General features: G+C 35.2%; 1 protein-coding gene across 10 annotated transcripts in view; it reads left to right on the top strand.

Moving 5' to 3' along the window:
* The window catches only part of DMD (dystrophin), a gene marked incomplete at its 3' end in the record, with an annotated part of 2,106,393 nt that overhangs the window by 459,144 nt on the left and 1,623,393 nt on the right, over nucleotides 1-23,856 (top strand). For all 10 annotated transcript variants that reach the window (XM_084788839.1, XM_084788837.1, XM_084788840.1 and 7 more), the window contains one exon: nucleotides 21,322-21,414. In XM_084788839.1, the coding sequence (XP_084644965.1) occupies nucleotides 21,322-21,414 (93 nt within the window). The remainder of the gene's footprint in view (nucleotides 1-21,321; nucleotides 21,415-23,856) is intronic.

The following is a 23,856-nucleotide window of genomic DNA, read 5'->3' as shown; positions in this document are numbered from 1 at the left end:
CACTCTCCACCTTGAGTGCCCCTCTCATTTTTCCCTCACCCTAAAACTTTACTCTCCACACACCCTGTTGATATATTTGGACAAGTGCCTACTACAGGCTTTTTAGGTGGCTTCATGGGAAGTAAGGTCTTCTTCACAAATCTTAGAGAGTTTTATACTTATTTTTCAGTTTTAGTCTTCAAATCTGTTGTGGAGTTTGAAAAATAAAAAAAAAGTATGACTATCAAACATCACAATAATATTAACTCACTGTGTATCAATGCTTTATGCAGATTACTAAATTTGCTAAAGTTTGTGAAGTTATATATTTACTCCAATTATTAGGCTGCTTTAGTAAGAGTTTGTGAAATTAAAGGATTTTTTTTCAAAATAAGGGAAGACTCAGACATCAAACTTCCACAATGTCTTCATTCCATTAATCCAAAGTATGATTGGGATGCAAACCAACAGAATTATCCCTACACCTTACATGCTATACAAGCTCAGCTAAAAATAAGAATTCCACAACTGATATATTAACTCATTAAAGCTCTTCTTGCAGTTTTCAGGTTTGGATTACACTTCTTGGCAAGCCTACATACATAACAACTTTTAAAACAGTCACTTTTAAGGGTATAGAATACTATGTTAAATTTCAGTATTTAAATTACCACTTAACTCTAAGTATTCACATGTTCTCCATAAATTCAGTAAATGACTCAATTGTTTATAAAAACTGAATTTCTATTGTCTGGCAAAATCTCTCAAGCATTATCAATAAAAGCATTATCAAGCTTTCTATTACTGAAAACCTGGAAAATCCACAAAGATAAGAATAAGATAAGGCAATTTCTAAATCATTGTTTATGATGATTATCACACAATCTGTCTGGTGTACCCTGTTATATACAAAAAAATTTTAATACACAAGGTTAGCAAGTAAACTAACCATAAATAAATGCAACTACTACAATACTTAATAATAATGTGGTATGTGATCCTTGAATAAACAATACACGGAACAGGAGCTAATAACCATTGTTACTTCCAAATAATGAGTATAAAGAATACATTGAGAAATTTAAGTTTCATGTGATATATAGTATCTATGACTGTTCTTTGTGTCAAAGATTCAGATCTTGCTGCTAATTCCAAAATGTCCAAAGAATTAAAATGAAGGGAGATAAATTGTTAGTGATAAAAAAAAAAGAAAATACTGATGTACTTACTTTCTTATCCAAGTCTATAAGAAGTATGTATGGGGGCCTTCTCTTCTCTGATGATAAGAGATGAGGGAAGGGAGATATAAGGGTGGAACTGAGAGAAAAGGAGTTGGGTGGGGCTTCAATTAGGCTGCAAAGTGAATAAATAAAGAAGAACATGTAGACACAAAGTCACACTCCTAACCAGGAAGATATTTGCATTTGAAACTTGCTGGGGAAAAATAAATTTTCTTCAGTGAAGTGTCACTGTGTATATCTGGCATACGGTGAAGCAGGACTCATGCCCAGAAGTAGTTGGCCAACAGAAAAAGATACATTTCTTTGTGTGCTTTTTGTTTGTTTCTTTTTTTTTTCTTGGTTTTCTTTCATTTTTTGGTTTGTCTGCTTTGATTTTTCTTTTTTCTTTTTTTAAAAATTATTTTGCAAGAAGGAGAGAAAGGAGGAGAGAAAGAATAGGAAGTTGGGTAGCTAGAGAGGTGTCGTGTATGCTAGAAGAGTTAGGGTTGGAGAAATAATACTATAAAATATTGTATGATTAATTTTTGATATGAATTAAAATAATGCAAATTAAGTCTACATCATTTTTCATCTTTTCAAGTCTGATTTATGAGATAGTTAATGTTATTGATAATCAATATACTAATGACACATCAATATAGCGTTCTACTCTTTCCTATAGATTCCCAATACTTAAGAACAGATTTATGTTCTGATGCCTTTTTTCTTTGCATTTTTAATGGCAAAAAGTTATATTGGGGAGAAAGTACAGATGTATAGCTTCCAAAAACTGGGAGAATCTATCAATTAATGTATCAAAATCATAATCAAGCTCATGATTCTATATGTGAGCACCATGGATTGACTGAATTAGAACACTTTATAGATATAAAAAGAGTTCTGGAGGGACAAATGCTAGGCTGTCTCACAAGTTCAGAGTGCAGTAGCCCAGCTAGGAAAGCTACTGAGCTTTAGGGGTTTCCTAAATGCTTACGGACATATTCCTCCTTCTTGGGATATTTGTCCTGTCTTGGGTAAAACAGGGTCTTTTGGGCCAGGCCCCCTGGGAAGGAGTCTGAACCTGCTATAATCAGGCCAGCTTATGAATAGAAGATGTACTTTAGCCTGTGGTAGATGACCATTTAGAGAGAACAAGGAAACTATAGTTATCTGATAAGCAAAGTTCCTGAGTCACAGGGTTTCTGAGAAAGGCTGAGAGTTGAGTTTCTTTTTCCTCATGGACGTTGACCCAGGCTAAGTTTTTGTCATCATTCTAGGGTAATTGGCAGATGGGCAAAATTATTAAAGGCTTCCTTTATGGCTTAACTTTCCAACCTACTGTTGATAGGCAGGAATCATGGATACTCTTGCTAGCTACTTCAGGCTCAGCAGGAATGTTAAGAGGGAGTCTCTGGAAGGCTGGGTCATGATTCACATGTGAGGAGGAGTCAAGCAGGCAGGCAAATGTAGGAGACCTGAGGAAATTCTTTTAGAAGCATCTGGTTAACTGACCATTGGTTCATTTCACTGTTTCCTGGTTATTGTTATGAGACAGAGTTAGGGTTAGAACAAGCTGAGGAGAGGTAGCAATCAGTGCCCCAGAGGGGACTATTGCAAGAATCCCACACTGGAGTCACAGCCCCTGAAGGACATAGTTTGTATGCTAATGCATGCACGTTTTTCATCTTCTCATCCACTTGTTCAGACTGGCTTACGCAGTATCAGAATTGTTCACTGACGAAGAGAGAGGTGTTTTATGGGGTTATGTCTTTTGGGGGTTAGCAAACCTAGGGCACCCTGGTTTTGAAGAACTACTGATGCTTGTGATGTGAGCTGATTTTAGAGCAGTTGAAGGGCTGAGGTTGACTCTTAGATGGAGTCAATATATGCTGGGATAGACACAGAGTATGGCCTAGGCCCATGCAGACTGGCCTGTAGCCACTACTGGAGCTGTCAAACTTATTCAAATCATGACTAAAAGGATTGGACCCTACCATCATCTTTGTAGAGGGTGAGCTGAGAAAGTAGTAGAGTAGAGATGCATGGGCCATAGGTTAATGTATCTGTGCATTGAGCTTTCAACAGTATCAAAAAACGGGTATTTTGGGGGGCTAGTTAAGTTTTTTTTTAGGCTTTAAGAGAACTATGTTTATTTTTAAAGGAAGCATAAAGCACTTTATGTTTGAAATTGAAAATTCACATTTAAATTATGAATCAGGATGTAATGATCATTTGTACAGTGCTTTTAAAGAATTTATTAAAATAAACACCAAGAATCCTTAGCAGGTCTAAGCCACACATACTAATTCATAAATGCAAAGTAATATAGGAGTATTTTCCTTTTTATGAAATATGTATGAAGTTTATTTTAATGCACTTGTAACAATAAAACATGATGGGTAACTTACAAATTCATTTTTATGTACTGGTAAGAGGGAGATTTGTTTCTTGTTAGTGGAACATGCCTGTAAAATGTGGAAGGCAATGGTTTTTGTGCAGTAAGGCTAGAATTTTTGAAGTGTGGAAATAACAATGATAGTACATGTTCCAATTCAACCTGGAAATCAGCAGCTTTGGTGTTTTGTAGTTCTCAGTTTGGTCTTTAGGAGTCTGTGCAATCCTGGTTTTCCTGCTAATCAGATGCAGAGTGTGATCGGTGCTGCCATCTGGGATCTCCTTCACTAGCTAAGATTTTGAGATTAGGGTATTGACATATGGACAGGGGTAGACATATTGACACGTGGCTATGGCAAAAGCAATCAGTTGGGATTTCTATAGGCTAGGAAGTACCAGAAGAGATGAGGGAGGATAATGCTCTTAGGGTTGCAGAGTGTGCATTTTAGAGTTACATTTGTGAGGAGGGGGCTAGTATGAGGAATTGCTACAGTGAACCCCTCATGAGGTTGCATTGAGGGGCCTATCGGTATTTCTGTAAATGCAAAATAATTTCTAAGGGAGTCTTTTAAGACGGCCATCTATAAGTTAGGATCAAAGGAGAAGTCCCTTGTCTGGAAAATATGGCCTCTACTATGTCATCAACAGGAGTGAGCAGAGACTTTTTGAGACATTTTGGTTTTTTCTCAGGTGGAAGGTCCAAATCCATCAAAATAAATATAGATGACACTTTCGATTCCTGTGCCAATTTGTTATCTTAGAGGTTTTAGATAGTGGAGATGACTTGTACCACTTTTAGTGCTAAGATGGAATTAGAGTTGTTGGGACCTCTATCATATAGCTTGAGGAAGAATAATGTTGTATAAATTCTCAGAATGAACAGCCTTTCAAAACACCCTCATGTTTACAGTTTGGGTTTGTCTGGTCCTCAGGAAAGCATATAACTTTACAGTTAGCATGGAGGAAAGAGGACAGACACCATTCTACAGAGCAGAACAAGCTGCAAAGAGGCAAATAGTAATGTGTTTGAAGCACATTATGAGAAAGGAGAGAAGGTAGAGTAATGAATCTTTGTCATATATTTGAAACTTTAAAGACTCTTCTGTGGTCATGTTTGTTGGGAGCATGGAAGAAGTCCAAGACCAGTAGAAGGATGGAGGCCATCTGCTAAGATAGGTGGGAGGTGAGAGGCTGGAAGCTTTAGCTGTCCTGTCAACTGACAGGAATACATAGAAGGCCAGGGTTCCAGAGCTCACTTTAGCTACAGAAGATGGATCCTGATAATCAGTTCCTCAAATCTGGCTCCAGTCAGTGTCATGAGGAGCACCAAGTATGGACACATAGAGTATGGACCTAGAGTCAGTAGGTGAGAAAGTGTTAGAAAAACCCAGCCCACAGGTGAATTAAAAACTTTTCCTCATACAAAATATTTTGATAATATTCTTTCCCATCCCACAACAATTCCCAGGTAACCTCAAACTTTCTCTGTGTCTCTGTCTGTCTCTTCTGTCTCTCTGTCTCTGTCTCTGTCTTTCTGTGTGTGTGTGTCTGTCTGTCTGTCTGTCTCTCTCTGTCTCTCTGTCTCTCTGTCTCTCTGTCTCTGTCTCTCTCTCAAAACAACAACAACAAAATCCCAAGGGGAGACACCAAATAAAAACAGACAAAAAAGAAGAAAGGAAGAAGAAAAAGAAACCAGTAAGACAAAAATATCAAAATAGAACAAAACAAAGGCTCACAAAACAAAAACATCAATGAAATAAAACATGGATTCAATTTTGTGTTGGCCAGCTTCTATTCGCACAGTGCCTACACTAGAATGTGGTTAAGAGACATAGTGGCATTCAATTGAAGAAAATTGCTTGTCCCTTTGCCAAAAGCATCAATTGCAGATAGCTTCTTGCTTAGAAGTGGGAACTTGTGTCCACTTTCCCTTCTAGGTGCTGGGATTTCCTCAGGCTTTAAACTTTGCGTGTCTTGAGCATGCTTTTATAATATACATTCATAAATGTATTAGTTCTGTTGTGTCTGGAAGGGACTTTTGATATTCTCTTTACTTTTTATTTGGAAATTGGGTTTCAATAAGTTATCCAGGGTACCTTGAACTTACTCTGTATCCCAACCAGGTCTTATACTAAAAAACCTCTTGCGTCAGCCTCCTGAATTTGCAGGTCTTACTGCCAGATCTCGCTTTCACCTTACTATTTTATTTTTAATGAAGGACCACTATAGTTTATTTTTTCCTTGAAGATAGTTTTTGGAAAGTTACTGGTTCCTAGAATTAAACATGTATACCACAGTGTTTACAGTTACCAAGTATTTTCTGTGTATAAAAATGAATTGCAGAATTTCAGATCTTTTCAAGGTAAGTCATGCAATAAACAGAACATTTGTGGTAGAAACTTATGCGTAAAGAATTGCAAAATTGATTTTCTATTTTCAAAATGAAGGTTGCCAATTAAAATTTCATAATTAATTTGTACACAAGTTAATATTTTTCTCCTGAGCTTTCCTTTAAAATGTTAAACTTAACTACATCCTTTTGGGTGCTCTCCAGAATATCATTTTTTTCTAGAAACAATAAGTGAAGGTGACAGTTTTAGTTCACTGAGAATTACTTTGAGTCATTGTTTTTGAATAACAAGCCACTGGAAGAATAAAGAAAATGAGATACACATTTTTTAAAAATCTAAACTAACAACAGAAAAAACTCTACCAAATGGGATGAAAGAGAATAAGATCCATGAATATTTTTAGTTCCACAACTGGACATTTAATAAAAATATTGCAGAAGAAATAAAATATTTGTATTCTCATACATCTGCATACAGACATTTGCATATACATTCATATAGTATATAATGACTACAGAAAGATTAAAAGAACACTTTACTAAAATTGCTGTAGACATTTTTTTGATAATGCCAAGAACTAAAAATACTTTCTCTTGGTGAATAATTAGGGTTTTTTCTGTCTTTTTTTTTTGTAGCAGGATTGTAGAGTAACTGTGTATAATATATTGACTGTTTTCTTTTCCATAGCATTTGTTGGATAAAGCATCTTTCTGCTTTTAATCAATTTTAGTAGTGAAATAACATTGTATAACTTGAAATACTTTGTCACACAAAAATCAAGAGCACTTTTACAAATGTTATTTTGTAATGATTTTAACCATTCATATATTTGTCCTGTTAATAGACATGTATTAATTCACTGTTGCATTTTAAGCACCTTAGATCTCAGCTAAAAACAACCACTGTATTATCTCAAATATACAAAGAGGTCAGAAGATTGTTAAATCTTTCACAAGATTTGTTAGGTAGCAGTGGGTTTACTATGTATCTTTGCTGATTGTAAAAGAATGTTGTTAGATGTTTAGCTGCTTCCTACTGTGTAACACCTCTTATGGGATAGCTAGGACAACTTGGCTCTGTTCTATATTGCTCTCATGCTCCTACAACCTGGCACAGTTATGTTTCTATGGGGAAGAAATGGCTACTAAGAAGAAATATATTGAAATCCTCTTGAGGTCAATGTGTGGATATAGAATAAAATTCTCTCTGCTATATTTTACTGGTCAAAGCAAGTCAGGGATTGACACAAGTTCAAGAGAAGAAAAAAGCAACAAGGCCACATTATAAAAGGCATGGACTCATATACAAAACTATCATTTAGTAGAAGGGAGGAATTTGTGCAAAATAATCACATTATCTAACTGGCTTTGGTCTCTTCAATGAGTAGCTAATTCTTCAATATTATTTGTTACATTAGTGGCAGAGGGCTTTGTGACTATAATTCACCTTATTCTTCAAAATATTAAAAGTTGTAAATGATTTTATGTACCTTCTGACAAATTAAATATTAGAATAAATCAGTTTCAATCTAAAAAAAGGCATGAACTCATTAAAAGCTGACATATTTGAACCAATTTTGCTGTTAATCTACCATTTAGAACAGATGTTCCTGCACAGCATATCTCCCTTGCCACGTAATATTTCCACACAAGAGTAGCCTCTGAACAATGCCAATGTCAGACTTTTTGAAACAGTATTCACTCTGTTAAAACATGACTAAATTATCAATGTAAAAATATGGCTTATGTGTCTCAAAATTAGAAGCCATGATTAAAAGTCCGAAGACAATGGATGTATATCCAGGTTCCATTGAGTGCTTTATCAAATCTTCTCTGATATAGTCTCATACCTCTGGATTGAGTTTCTTTTTTAAAAATTCAGTATACCTTTGCTTAGAAAAACTGGCTTATTGGGATTCTTGAAATCAGAAAATATAATTTGATCTTAGCCTATGAAGGTCTTTCTGCTTGCACGATCTTCTCTTTTCTACATCTTCCTGTTAATATTTTATTCAACTTTGTAAATTCAGATGAGAAATTCCTGATTTGTATTATTCTCCCCAGAGTGGACTAAATCTCTCTTATTTGTACCAGTAGTGCATTTATGACATCAGTATAAAAAGGATTGTAATTATAATTTCGTTAAAGTACACCTTTTTCCTAGAATGTGACAAAATCTGTGAAAACAATAGCAATAGGTAAAGGGGAAAAAGCTTTCATCTACCTAATTTTCCTGGTGTGTGGGACAGTATGAAGCATGTGAATAATAATGATTAAATGTAATTGTGCAACTTAAATACTTCTCTCCTTTGACATGTGATGAAAACAAGTGAAGTGTTATGTAATTTATCTACATTTTTTGCACAACTCAGAAAAACCAGAAATGCTATTTGAATAAGCCCTTATTTGCTTCCAAGTTATATATTCTTCAAAAGAAATGGAAGCATTTCTAATAAGTGGCATATTTGGGTATTTAAAATATTCTTACATTAAATGTACAAACCCCAGACTTATTCTTTTATTTGCTGCTCATTTAATCCTTATCTCTTTTTAGGATTGTATTTTAATAGTTTTCTTCTTCTTCTTCTTCTTCTTCTTCTTCTTCTTCTTCTTCTTCTTCTTCTTCTTTTATTAATTTGTTCATATTACATCTTGATTGTTAGCCCTTCCCCTGTTTCCTCCCATTCTTCCCTCCCTCCCACTTCCCCCCTTCTCCCCTCCCCTATGTCTGTGATTGAGGGAGACCTCCTCCCCCTATATATGCTCTTAGGATATCGAGTCTTTTCTTGGTAACTTGCTATCCTTCCTCTGAGTGCCACCAGGCCTCCCCATACAGGGGACGTGGTCAGAGAAGGGGCACCAGAGTTCGTTTGAGAGTCAGATCTCACTCTCCACTCAACGGTGGAGAATATCATGTTCGTCGGCTAGGTCTTGGTAGGGGTTCGAAGTTTACTGCCTATTTATCCTTGGCTGGTGCCTTAGTAGGGCTTCCTCAAGACCTAGCAATCCCACTCCTTGGAATATACCCAGAAAATGCCCTAACACACAGCAGGGACATATGCTCAACCATGTTCATAGCTGCTTTATACATAATAGCCAGAACATGGAAACAGCCTAAGTGTCCCTCAATAGAAGAATTGACTAAGAAACTGTGGTACATTTACACTATGGAGTACTACTCAGCTATTAAAAACAAGGAATTCCCGAAATTTGTGGACAAATGGATTGACCTAGAAATTATCATAATGAGTGAGTTCACCCAGAAGCAAAAAGAGACAAACGGTATATACTCACTTATATCAAAACACTAGCCCAAGGGATACGTCCCATGAAAAACTTTACTTACCAAGAAAGTGGGTCAGAGGAGAGGACATCCTATTGAGACTTTAGGCGAGAGTAGCATGGAAGAATGGGGAAATAGTAGGACCCACAGGGTCCTGGAAACCTACAAGAAGAACTTTATGACAGGCAGATCTGGGTCCTGGGGTCCTCCTCAAACTAAGGCACCAGTATTTTAATAGTTTTAAACATGCTTTCAAGGTTTCTTATGGTGGGAAATTTTCAATTTAGTTAATGATAACAAGAGAATCATTTTTGAAAACTTTAGACTAAATTGTGTTGTTGAGTTACTGCTATGGAGCAGTCTTTTGTATGTTTGTTAGGAGTGCCAGACATACTGATGTCCAGAGGAGTTAATGGAATTCTTAAAGTTGAGCAATATAACAACTTAAAGCTTGAGACTTTTATTCAATTTTTGCAGTGTTTTTGCATGTGTATGTATTTATGGGTGTCTGTCCTTGATTGAATACATGAGCATGTGTGCTTGTGAATATGTGGAGGTCAATATTTACCTTTACTTGCAGTATTTGAGAAAGGGAATTGTGTTCAACACTCCAAATACCTCAGTAGGTGGGCAATGGGCTTCCAGATATTTCCCTCTCTCCATCTCCCTTCTGATTCAGGGGCCCTGGAATTATAGAAACATGCACCCATCTTAAAGAGGGTGTTGAGGAATTTGAGCTCAGGTTATCACATTTGTGAAAAATTTGCTTTATCCAAAGGATTACCTTTACAACACCAAGCTTGAGAAAGTATCATAATTTATATGTGAGAATTACCACTGTGCCTGTTATCTTGTCACAAAATCAGCCCAGCATAAGGAATAACTATTTTTATAAATTAGCATGTGACATTCAGAAACTGAAAAGGAAAACAGAAAGAACTGATTACATGAAAACATTGCTTTCTTGTAGGAGTGGAGATATAGCTAAGTGATTAAGAGCACATCTTGCTCTTGCAGAGGACCTGATCTAGGTTTGGTTCCCAGGGTCCATATTGTGATCTACAACCATATATAACTGTATATCCAAGAGTAGGACACCCTTATCTGACCTCTGTGTATACTGTAGGCATGTGACATAAACATAGACGCAGGAAAAGGCTCACACCCATAAAACAAAATAAAAAAAGTAAAAAAAAAAACCTTTAAAATTGCATTTTTGAGATTATGAATATTATACATTTTAATTACTTCTCACTAACAATGAATGATATAATAAACAAATAATCATAACAAGAATTTAGACACTAGAGAGTGGTTTAGAGATAGGCAGGAGGAGTACATTTAAAGATGTATGTTAATACTTATGACTTTAGAAAAATTATTGGTATTTTTCTATGCTGCAAATTTATCATCTATAAAATAGAGATTAATTTCCTTGATTATTGTAAAAATTAATTAAAGCAAAATATGTAACATACACTAATTTTTGGCTGAAATACTAGTGAATCAATGCTTATAAAACTGTTTATGGAAAAGCTGATATTCAACCATATAAAACTACAAGATTTGCAATGTCCTCTGGATCAACTTTTTAGAAGGAAATGGAATTATAAATTACATATTGGTCTTTCCTTGCATATTGTATGCCATTTAACCTTGTGACTCCTTTGATTTGGTACTGTCTATAAAGAGGCATTCAATATCGTCATTGAAAAACAGATTATGAATTGGTAGGGCTGATTTCCTAAGTTGGCAGCAGAATGGAACTAGAAAAAAAATAGCCATGTTGTATCACACACATTCAACACATACAATTGTTCTGTCTTGTAACTAGGAAACTACATATACAATATAAAGAAAATTTATTTTTATTAATTATAGGATATATGAATACTAATGGATAATTTGCCCTTTTACTACATCTAAAAAAATAAAATATTCTTTATACATCTTATATTCTGTCTAGTTCTAAATGCTGATAGGTTGCATTTTATCAGGAAGCTTACTTATTATGTAGTATGTATATAAAATATATATAGTTATGTATGTGTATGTCTATGTTTGTATGTGTATGTTTACTTTGAAACAAAATGCTTCATATTACCAACATTGTGCCATATTTTATATAAAAATGATTATTTGGATATATCATAAGTGAATTCTGTGTCTATACTTAGATTCCAAATATAAATAAGTTTCTTATGTGATTTAATTGAAAATGTAAAGGTATATTTCATGACTTCAAATTATAAGGAGTATGTAGTTCTAATAAAAGAAAAATATCTAAATTAGTATATTTATTTATAGTTATAATGTTATATATTTTTTTCCTTTATTAATTTATTCTTGTTACATCTCAATGGTTATCCCATCCCTTGTATCCTCCCATTCTTCCCTCCCTCCCATTTTCCCCTTATTCCCCTCCCCTATGACTGTTGCTGAGGGGGATTACCTCTTCCTGTATATGCTCATAGGATATCAAGTCTCTTCTTGGTAACCTGCTGTCCTTTTTCATTTGTTAAGGTTATATAAAACAATATATGATAGAAAATTACCAAAGTTTCCAAATTTTGGTTTTAGAAAACCTGGGCAAATGAACTAGTACTATTCTTGGTAATTTACAGATAAGAAATCACAAACTTAAGTAAAGGATTCAGTTTTTTTTTCAAACAATGCTTGAAAGACATGGACCTGATCAGACAATGAATGTGCTGACATTGTTTAAGCATTCTCCTTGGAATATACCCAGAAGATGCTCCTGCACACAACAAGAAAATTTGCTCAACCATGTTCATAGCAGCCTTATTCATAATAGCCAGAACATGGAAACAGCCTAAGTGTCCATCAGTAGAAGAATGGATAAAGAAACTGTGGTACATATACACTATGGAATACTATTCAGCTATTAAAAACAAGGACTTCCCGAAATTTGTGGATAAATGGATTGAGCTAGAAATGATCATAATGAGTGAGTTAACCCAGAAGGAGAAAGACTCAAATGGTATATACTCACTTATATCTGCATATTAGCCCAAGGAGCATGTCCCACGAAAGCCTTCACTTACCAGGAAACTGAGACAAAGGAAAGGACATTCTAGTGGGACTCTAGATGAGAGAATCATGGGAGAATGGCAAAGTAGAAGGATCTAGAGGGTCCTAGAATCCTTTGGTGTTTAAAACAAACCATTTCTTGATAATGACTTGATTTCAATCTACTGTGTTGTTATTGTTGTTGTTACTGTTCAATTTTCTTATGTGCAATCTGCTTGAGTACTTTTTTGTGTACTTAGTACTATAACATACATATTGTATGCTAGTGATTATGTTTTATAAAGACTTGCTGCTGAGTAACATTTTGTAACTGGAGAGAATGTGAAAGTATTATATTACATAATTTAGCTGTTGAATACTTCTTAGCTCCAAGGAATAAATTGGCTTCCTCTTTATTATCTTTGTATTTAGATTCCAGTGCTATTCCTGGCACATAGGAGTCACTAAAAGTATATAAATTTGGGTGATAATGAATAAATACATGTTGATATTCCTCTGATAAAGCCTAAGAACATCCCAGAACTTTGATAGATTTGAATTTTTGCAATGGCATTGCAACAGATAAAATTGCTAGATTAAGCCTGAAGAAGAACATTTGGCCTTTCAGTTCCTTCCTGACATGGATGTCTGTGGCATTTTTTTTTCCCGCAATGTGTGAAGTATCAAAATACTCTTTGTTTACCTACCTGGGCTCACTTCCTTTTTCTATGCTGTGTGACTAGCTTGCCTGCACCAGATTCTCCTACTTCAGGACCTCTGGGTGGGTTTGGTCAATGGTAGGTGTTAAAGAAAACAAGATATAAGGAACATAGAAAGAAAGATCAGTGTAAATTTACCACAGTTTCTTTATCCATTCTTCTACTGAGGGACACTTAGGCTGTTTCCATGTTCTGGCTGTCAAGAATAAGGCTGCTATGAACATGGTTGAGCATATGTCCTTGTTGTGTGCTTGTGCATTTTCTGGGTATATTCCAAGGAGTGGAATAGCTGGGTCTTGAGGAAGCCCTATTCCCACTTATCTGAGATAGCACCAGGTTAGATTTCCAAAGTGGCTGTACTAGTTTGCATTCCCACCAGCAGTGAAGGAGTGTTCCTCTCTCCCCACATCCTCGCCAGCATGTGGTATCACTTGAATTTTTGATCTTAGCCATTCTGATGGGTGTAAGATGGAATCTCAGAATTGTTTTGATTTGCATTTCCCTGATGACTAAGGAGGTTGAGCATTTCTTTAAGTGTTTCTCAGCCATTCGATATTCCTCTGTTCAGAATTCTCTGTTTAGTTCTGAGCCCCATTTCTCTATTGGGTTATTTGGTTTGGTGGTGTTTAATTTCTCAAGCTCTTTATAAATTTTGGATATTAGACCTTTGTCAGATGTAAGGTTGGTGAAGATCTTTTCCCAGTCTGTAATCTGTCGCTTTGTTCTCTTGACATTGTCTCCTGCCTTAACAGAAGCTTCTCAGCCTCATGAGGTCCCATTTATTAATTGTTGACCTTAAGGCCTGGGCTGTTGGTATTCTATTCAGGAAGTTGTCTCCTGTGCCAATACTACTCAACTATTAAAAACAAGGAATTTCTGAAATTTTGGACAAATGGATTGACCTAGAAATGATCATAATGAGTAAGTTCACCCAGAAGCAGAAAGAGTCAAATGGTATATATTCACTTATATCTGGACATTAGCCCAAGAAGCATGTCCCATGAAAGTCTTCACTTTCCAGGAAAGTGGGACAGAGGGGAGGACAACTTATTGGGACTCTAGATGAGAGAAGCATAGGAGAATGGGGAAGTAGAAGGATCCAGAGGGTCCTAGAAACCTACAAGAACATTATGATGGGTGGATCTTGGCCCAGGGGTGCTGCTTAAACTATGGCACCAGCCAAGGACAGTACATGCATTAACTTTGAACCCCTACCCAGATCTAGCCAATAGATAGGACATTCTCCAAAGTTGAGTGGAGAGTGGGGACTGACTTTCACATGAACTCTGGTGTCCCATATTTTACCACGTCCCCTGGAAGGGGAGGCCTGTTGGCACTCAGAGGAAGGATAGCAGTCTACCAAGAAGAGACTTGATACCCTATGAGCATATACAGGGGGAGGAGGTCCCCTTCAGTCACAGTCATAGGGGAGGGGAGTAGTGGAAAAGCAGGAGGGAGGGAGGAATGGGAGGATACAAGGGATGGGCTAACAATTGAGATGTAATATGAATGAATTAATAAAATATTTAAAAATATAAAAAAGAAAGATCAGGATAATGCATGATGGGAGTTCCTCTCCTGTCTCTTGGGCAGTCTTCTTGATTATTTCATTGTCCACAGACCAAAAACTGTTCTCTTCACTGAGTCTGGGAGTAAACATATTTCCCTGTGATTAGTTCCAAGGGTTTCATAAGACTTTATCTTCATCTTTGAAAACATTTTTATAAGCTTTTATAACATTACTCATTCTTGCAAGGCCTTTCGGATCTTCATAACAAAGTTGGGCTCTGACTCCTTTGTAGGGACATTTAACAGGAAGAACATTTAATTTGAGTTTACTGAATGCTTTCTCAGGTAAAGACTATATTGAATACCTTTATTTTTTAACCATTTAATCTTTATGTTATCAAATTAATTAGTACGTTTCATCACTCTGAGGCAAAGAACACAGAGAGGAATTGTCAAGAAGTATGAATATTATGTTCCAATACTGGAATAAATTCATAATAGTAGCATCTTTTAGGCATATCTTATATTAAAACCCAATTCTTATATTTTTCACATCATCACCACAAATTGGATAATAATATATCTTCTTTTTTTCAAAAATGGAAATAGAGTGAATGCATGGATAAGAGAGGAGACTTTCTCAAGATCTCATAGGGAGAATACAGAATATATAGATTTCAATATAGGCATTTTGAATGTAGAGTACACTTTATTATTCACAAAATTACAACTTCTTATGCTTTGTAAACATCACTTCATCAGTGTGAAATTTTTTTCTTTCTAAATTCTGTCCATATAAGCGATATCCCTTTCAATCATTATATCCCTAAAAATTAAAGATGACACAAGTTTTTTGAGAGACTTTTGAGTCATTATTATGTGTTACTAAAAACAGCATAGTGGTCATTATTGAGGAAGCGGTGTGAGGTTGCTACTAGGGCATAAGTCATATCCTGCTTCCATTTGTAATTGCTGGTAATATAAATGTATTAATGTACAAAGATTATTTGAGCTCTACAACTTAACATATGTGTTTCTTATATGTATAGTGTATGCTGCAATACCATCTTTGTATTTTTTAAACTGTACCTAAGAAAATAATCACCTATGAAAGGTGTCTGTTTACACTGCAGTGGGCTGCACTATTTTGTGGTGAGCAATTGAGCAACATTGCTTGCTTTCCAGGACATTTTGAGCCCTCACTTTTGCAGTTCTTTTTGGTGTTTCCAGTGTCCAGACATTTTTAACCACAGAGCATTCTTGACTTTCTGAGCAACAGATATATCCATGGCTTGACCTTTCTGAAACCAGAAGGCCATGCTAAATTATCCTTGTGCTCTTTACCTCTTACTGGAACATTGTATTGATCCTTCAATATTTTCAGGTTAAAAGACCAATGCAACTCGGAAGAGTCAGAGGCCACTTAAACTGCTTCACAAATGCATTTCTGAGCTTTGAACAGTTTTATAAAACATTTTAATTTTTTTTTCACTTTACTGATGCCTCCTCATAATATTTTGTAATGTTGTCTGCATTTCTGTATTTCTCAATTCCTTGCTGACAATGCTGGAGAAGGACTATTATCTTACTATCGTTTCATCTTGCTATTTGGGTTAGCAAAGAAGTCAATAACTGAATGTATGAATCTGCTGAGTAATGTCAAAAGTTCACTGAGTTCATTTAATAAAGAAGCCATTAGTCATGAAAGTAACTGAAGAAAGAGAACCACAGAGCCATGTAGCACAAAAAGGATGTGGCACTTTATATGTTTTACAAAATCATTTTCTGCACTTAAAAAGAAAGCCATTAATGATAGAATCTTAGATAAATAATAGTGCTTTCATAATCCCAAATGTCACTTATGAGAAGAAGATGTGACATATATCAAACTTGTAACAGGAAAGAAGCCAAGATTTAATTTAAAATAGCAAAAGGAGCAACAGAACAAAAGCACTAATCTTCTATGGGCTTCCCCATCTATAGGTAACATTTCTTATTTTCAGAGATTGTATATGGACAATTAGAGGTCCCCTTCCTTACATCTGCTCTTGTAGGAACTTAAAATCATATGACTTGCAAATGAGTTCAACATTCTCCATTAGATTTAATAACATGCTAAACTTTCATATGTACCCAAAACTTAGCACTAGATAGAGAAACAGTAAAAGAAGAATAAACCATTGTAATCATCCTATATTTTTTAAGTGTGGATTAAGGTGGCCAGTCCTAGGCAATACCTAGATATATTTTGCTTCATTTCAACTTCATAGGTGTGCTTTAAGCTATTATTGTGTCAGTTTCCATTAAACCAATCAGTACAAATATTTACTTACTTTATTAGGATACCACAGCTAGTGAACAGAGCACTTGAGCTCTAATGGTAGCCTCTCCTTTCTCTGGAGCATGTGTGCCTTTTACTGTATAATATTGTAACTCTGTCCAACTAGTAGGGAGTACTTAATATCAAGAGCAAGATACAGGAGTAATGAAATGCTTATTTGTTGGGTAGTCATACTACATGTTGACTAAGCATCTGAAGCTCAGTGACATTTAAGTGAGAATTGCTTTACTAGGTGGGAGTTTTACTCAAAACTACTTAGTATGTATTTATATGTTAGGGTAAACATACATTAAAATGGGAGGGTAAAAACTATTTCAACATAGGTTTTCTTTCTTTCTTTTTTCTTTTTCTTTTTCTTTTCTTTTCCTTTTTTTTTTTTTTTGTTTTTTTTTTTTGTTTTTTCAAGACTGGATTACTCTGTGTAGCCTTGGCTATCTTGGACTCACTTTGTAGACCAGGATGGCCTCAATCTCACAGCAATCCGCCAGCCTCTGCCTCTCAAGTGCTAGGATTAGAGGTGTGTGCTACTATGCCTGGCACAACATAGGTTTTTACAGAACTATTCAAGCTCCAGATACTAAAGAGTTGATCCTGCCGTATCTAGGGAATATTCACTCAGTCTAATTTGCTGGAAGCATGTTCCTTTTAGATGGAAGAAACATGGCTTGGATTTCTTTTATCTTGCTTCAGTGAAATACTGATTATATATAGGCTGTGAAAATTGATAAAATAGTAAGATCAGACTTTGTCCTTACAACCCATTTCTTCCTTGCATTAAGATCATTAACTAGTTACACTTGAAACCTGTAACTAGACCAGAGTCGCTTGCTCCTTCTCCACTTTGGTTGACTTTAGCATGAAAGGGAAAACGATAAGGAGTCTGTGTCACATTAGGGCTATAGGCAATTCTCTCAGCCTGCTGGCCTTTGTCCCTACTCATTTTTTTTAAATATCAAAACATATGGTTGGTGCTAAATGATCTTTATGTTTGATGCCCTGAGCTATACTTCATATTTATCAGCTTCTATTCTTCTTTTATGTATAAATGTCATTTTGTCATCCATGTTCTTCTTATTTTGTCAGAGTTTATATGACAAGCAATATTGATGCATAGTATAGCCTAAGAATAACTATCTTTATCACAAAAATTCATTTGTTTTTCTTTAAATTATGGTATATTGCTATCTGCAAGAATCTTATCTTTTCAAATTATTTATTATATTTTAAGAATCTTGTCTTGATAATTTTAAAAGAAATTATTTTCTCATTAGCATCTGTAAAATTTGCTCCTAAAATAAACATCATTTAAAGATGCATTTTAATTCACTTGACAAAAAAATCCTTAGTATTACTTATGCTTACATATGAAGATTGTGATGGTAGTATTAGGAAGTCTACTCTTATCATTTCAGAGTAAATGTTACTGTTGTTTTAAGATTAGCTTCTGTGTTACGTGTCATAAACCTACTTTAAGAACTTCCAGCATGTTAATTTTTTTGTTATTTTCTTTCTTCCTCTGAAAGTTTCAAAAAGAACTATTGAGCATATTTTCTATACAAAAATATTTTGTGAAAAATTGTCCAAAGTTTTGATATCATGTCCCAAATACTGAGCATACAAGAATCAGTGACGTACCAGCAAGCACTAAGTTTTTCTTCGTAGAAGGCACCTTAGCATCCACAGTTCCCATCATTGACACTGCTGCCTGGTTGTAGGAAGAATCCAATGTTTATGTCTTTAGTCTTAGTACCATCAAAGTTGTCAATTTTCTGGTATCCAGGGATCTTTTTGACAAATGAGTTTCAAAGTTTGTTTGCAATTAAGTAGCTCATGAGAACGAGTAAAATAGCTTAAAGTTTATGCCAGCCATTTGGTACTCGGGGGAAGCAATTCCTGATTCTAAACCATGCATTCTGGTATTTTCCACAGTTATTTTCTCCTGGACACACTGATTTCTAGTGTGTGGTATTATCCTTCATGAACTTGTGTCAGAGCTGAGCACTGTGTGTCTGATTTATCAACGTGTGCTCGATCAAACATCTTGCTCGTAAACTTAATACTGGATAAACTAAATCTTTCTAGATAACATAAAAAATCAAAGAGCTGAAAATAATCACATTTGAGGCAATTGTAGACTTTTAAAAACCAAAACTGGGAAGATTTTTGGAGCATATGTAGTATGAAACAATATATTTTATTTTATTTTTTTAATTATTGTAATGCTTTTATTAGAGATTAATAAATTTTGCTTAAAAAGCAAATATAGTAAACTTTTTTCTCCTTTATTAATTTATTCTTGTTACATCTCAATGGTTATCCCATCCCTTGTATCCTCCCATTCTTCCCTCCCTCCCATTTTCCCCTTACTCCCCTCCCCTATGACTGTTCCTAAGGGGGATTTCCTCCCCCTGTATATGTTCATAGGGTATCAAGTCTCTTCTTGGTAACCTGCTGTCCTTCCTCTGAGTGCCACCAGGTCTCCCCCTCCAGGGGACATGGTCAAAGGTGAGGCACCAGAGTATGTGAGAAAGTAATATCCCACTCTCCACTCTACTGTGGAGAGTGTTCTGTCCATTGGCTAGATCTGGGTAGGGGTTTAAGGTTTACTGTCTGTATTGTCCTTGGCTGGTGCCTTAGTTTGAGCGGGACCCCTGAGCCCAAATCTGCCTATCATAATGTTCTACTTGTAGGTTTCTAGGACCCTCTGGATCCTTCTACTTTGCCATTCTCCCATGATTCTCTCATCTAGAGTCCCACTAGAATGTCCTCCCCTCTGTCTCAGTTTCCTGGTAAGTGAAAGCTTTGGTGGGACATGCCCCTTGGGCTAATATGCAGATATAAGTGAGTATATACCATTTGAGTCTTTCTCCTTCTGGGTTAACTCACTCATTATGATCATTTCTAGCTCAATCCATTTATCCACAAATTTCGGGAATTCCTTGTTTTTAATAGCTGAATAGTATTCCATAGTGTATATGTACCACAGTTTCTTTATCCATTCTTCTATTGAGGGACACTTAGGCTGTCTCCATGTTCTGGCTATTATGAATAAAGCTGCTATGAACATGGTTGAGCAAATTTTCTTGTTCTGTGCTGGAGCATCTTCTGGGTATATTCAAGGAGTGGAATAGCTGGGTCTTGAGGAAGCCCTAGTCCCATTTTTCTGAGATAGTACCAGATAGATTTCCAAAGTGGCTGTACTAGTTTGCATTCCCACCAGCAATGAAGGAGTGTTCCTCTCTCCCCACATCCTCGCCAGCATGTGGTGTCGCTTGAATTTTTGATCTTAGCCATTCTGATGGGTGTAAGATGGAATCTCAGAATTGTTTTGATTTGCATTTCCCTGATGATTAAGGAGGTTGAGCATTTCTTTAAGTGTTTCTCAGCCATTTGATATTCCTCTGTTGAGAATTCTCTGTTTAGTTCCAAGCCCCATTTCTCAATTGGGTTATTTGGTTTGGTAGTGTTTAATTTCTTCAGTACTTTATATATTTTGGATATTATCTCCACGGTTCGGAGACAATATATTTTAAAGGTAAAAGAATAGAAAGATAATAAGATGAAGACGACCAACATGGTAAGATGGAAGGAATAATGGGTTCAGAAATTACCCACAAATGATGCAAAATCTTGACTTTACTACCTTCTAGTTTTGTAATAAAGGTTTGCATAGCCAAATTCTTTGTCTCACCTACTCCTGCCAGATTAGTGTATTAAGGATGACAGACATATCATGACAGAATGGCAGAAACATGGCATAACATATACAGTGGTGTTAAGATCCACTTGCACAGTTCAGTGCCTCCAATCAGTAGTTATCTCAAAAAATTTAGTATGTGTGAATGCTTATAGTAATTCTTAAGAAATTTAGTGGAGTTTCTTTGTAGATAACCTAGAACAATAAATGAAAAGCCTTAATATACTTATTTTTACCGTTTAAATCATTTTTCCGTGTCTAGCTATACAACACCCTGAGCACCCTTGATCTCATTTGATCCTAGATGTAAAGCATGGTTGGGCCTGTTTAATACTTGGATAGGGGAAAAACTAAGATTACTGGATACTTGGGTGGGAGACTGACTATCTGAGATTACCACAGGCAATAGGCTTTAAATTAACTAAGTTACTAACTAACTAAGTAAACCCGAACTTTCCAAAACTTGAGTTGTCAAAAATGAGAACAGGAGATTATGGATCATTGTATGTAAAGTGACAAAGGGTGTTGATCAATCAGACAGATTAATTGGATGAATTACACTATACATTTTTAGTGCCATCATTAACAGTTCAAATAATTTGTCCTAATGTTATAATTTCTTTCACTCTGCTTATTAACTTGAACTTTCTTTTTCAAACATCACTTGCTTTTGGTTCATTATTAATTGAATATATCTATACCCTTAAATATATATATATAATTTTGAAAAGCTTCCTTATAGATATAAATCATAAAAATCATGCCTTCCTCAAGTGGGTATGTTTTTTTTTTATTTCAGTTTGGAAAGCAGCACATAGACAACCTCTTCAGTGACCTGCAGGATGGGAAACGCCTCCTAGACCTCCTGGAAGGGCTGACAGGTCAAAAACTGGTATGAATCTGTCTTTCTTCCTTCCATTCTCCCTCCTTCCCTCCCTCCCTTTCTTTTTATTTCCCCACATGTATAGGTATATGGGAGTGACTGCATATGCGTACATGGGTATACAAGCACTTGTGTGAATGTTTGTGGAAGCAAAAGGTTGACTTTGGATATCTTCCTCATATTACTTTCTATTTTATGTATTGAGGCAGAGTCTCTCACTTGAACACCAACCCCCATTAGCTGGTCTATCCAGCCAGCATTCTTTTTGAGATACCTGTGTTTTCCTTCTGAACCATGAGATTACAGACAGGCCACCATACATACTTGGCTTCTATGTGCGTGCTGAGGAGCCCACACTGTGGTCCTCACACTTGTAAACTTTCCATCTTTCCAGCCCTGAAAATTTATTTTGAGTTTTACAGTAACCTCCAGTAAAATGTCATGCCCCAAAGAAGTAGTTTTACTTGAGTGATCCATGAAACTTATCAAAGAATTAGCCAGATAAGTAATACAGTACCTGTTTATGAACAAAATAAAATAATTTATACTATAATATTTATTTTTGTATAGTCTATGTTGTACATAATAACAAAGTAAATCTTCAGTAATATATTCTGATAACTAATAAGCACTATGTGCTTTTATTGCTTTTAATCCTTCATAAGGACTAACTGTACAAAGGTATTTATGCATATTGACTTTAAGCTTATGCTTGGTTATTTTGTATTTTTCAAGTATTTCAAAATGTCCCTGTATTAGTTTATAAATAACAAATAAATTTGGGTACAGTATAATAAAAAACTAGGGGTAGTTTAGTCTGATATCCAAAAGACATGGCATGAAATGTAATTTCCTTTTGAGAACTGTTAACCCATATAACTTTAGACTATTTCATGATGGAGATAACATGGTTATACAATGTTATAGGTCACTAAAGTCACAGAAGAGTTTGAATTCAGTTGATGAAAGTCTCATAATGGAGAAAAACTCCTAAATCATAATCTCCTGACTAAAAAAATCTTAATTTAAGATTTCTATAATTTTTGTAAATAGAGTTTAAAACTCCTGTCTATGTACAGTTATCAATTCTGCATATCTACTGAGTCTTATTCAATTATTCTGTTCTCTTTGTCCTTTGCCATAGCTCTTCAGCATGAGAATTTAAGCCATGTGAGTGTTACACACACACACACACACACACACACACACACACACACACAAACACACACAAACAAACAGGTTTTTCATAGACAGTAGAAATTCTAGATGTCTTCCAGTGTTAGAATTGGCCAAATTCCTATCTCCGAGTTGCCTCTTACAATTCCTTTACATCAAGCAATGTTGGTACTTGTTCTGTCATACATTGCCCAGGACTTAACAAGGTAGTTTTGTTTATCTGTTTTGCTTTCTGTGCTTCTATGTATTCTGACAGCCCTTGAAAATTGTTTGTCTTCTTTGCTATTGAAAGTTTTTTAAAACAAACTTCCAGAGCTAATTTCTCTTTCTTAAATACTATAGAACTTATTTTTGCCTTTAATTAGCTAAAATAGTATATTGTATGTATGTAAACATGGCTATGATAAGTGATCCTCAAATATTGTAGGTATGTTGAAAAGACATACATTTGCTTCTATGTTTAAATGAACTACAGTAGCTATACAGGATTAATATGTTACTAAATTAATTGAAACTGATATACTTTTCTGGTTTATTTACTCATTTATTTCATTTTATTTTTGAGCTTATAATATGATTACAACATCTTTCCTTTTACCTTACTCTCTCCAAAACAACCATATGCTCCTCCCTGCTCTCCTTCAAATTCATTGCTTTTTAATCACTAATTATTATTACATGTATATATGTACATGCATATATATTCACAAATATAACCTGTTCTCTCTATATAGTGTTACTGATATTTATGTTTAATAATTTTTATGACTTTTGAACGTTGGTTGATAACTTACTAAAATACAAATGCTGTACATTTAAGCTTTTGTCAGGTAGCCAATTGGAAGACATAGTGTATAATTAGTCTTAATTTAATTATGTGCATATATGCAGAGTGTGTTTGTTTTTATGATGGTGATAGAGAAATGAGTGCCTGTGAGCAGCCTACTTTTTCTGTATTTTGAAGATCACATCTGAATAAATAGAGAAATAACTGAATTTCACTTTTAGTTGTTTAAAGATATTTTTTCATAGCTTATCCTCATTTTCTGCACATTAATGATGATTTGGTTTTGCTGCTTTAAAAAATATGTGTTTATGTGTCTTTCTTTTCTTCCTCCTTGTGGTGAGATGTAGGAAAACCCTAAAATATATGCTATTCTCACCTTGACATCATAGACTAAAATGTTCTCAGATATGAAAAGTAGAGATTCCTACTCATGGGACTATTCTTGGAGATAGAGGAAGTGTAAGGAACAATACATCTATGGTATTTAA

Source organism: Acomys minous, assembly GCF_964271855.1.
Source record: "Acomys minous genome assembly, chromosome: 7".
NCBI classification, from domain to species: Eukaryota; Metazoa; Chordata; class Mammalia; order Rodentia; family Muridae; genus Acomys; species Acomys minous.
The sequence above is the reverse complement of the archived record's forward strand: the minus strand, read 5'-3'. Positions and strand labels throughout refer to the sequence as shown.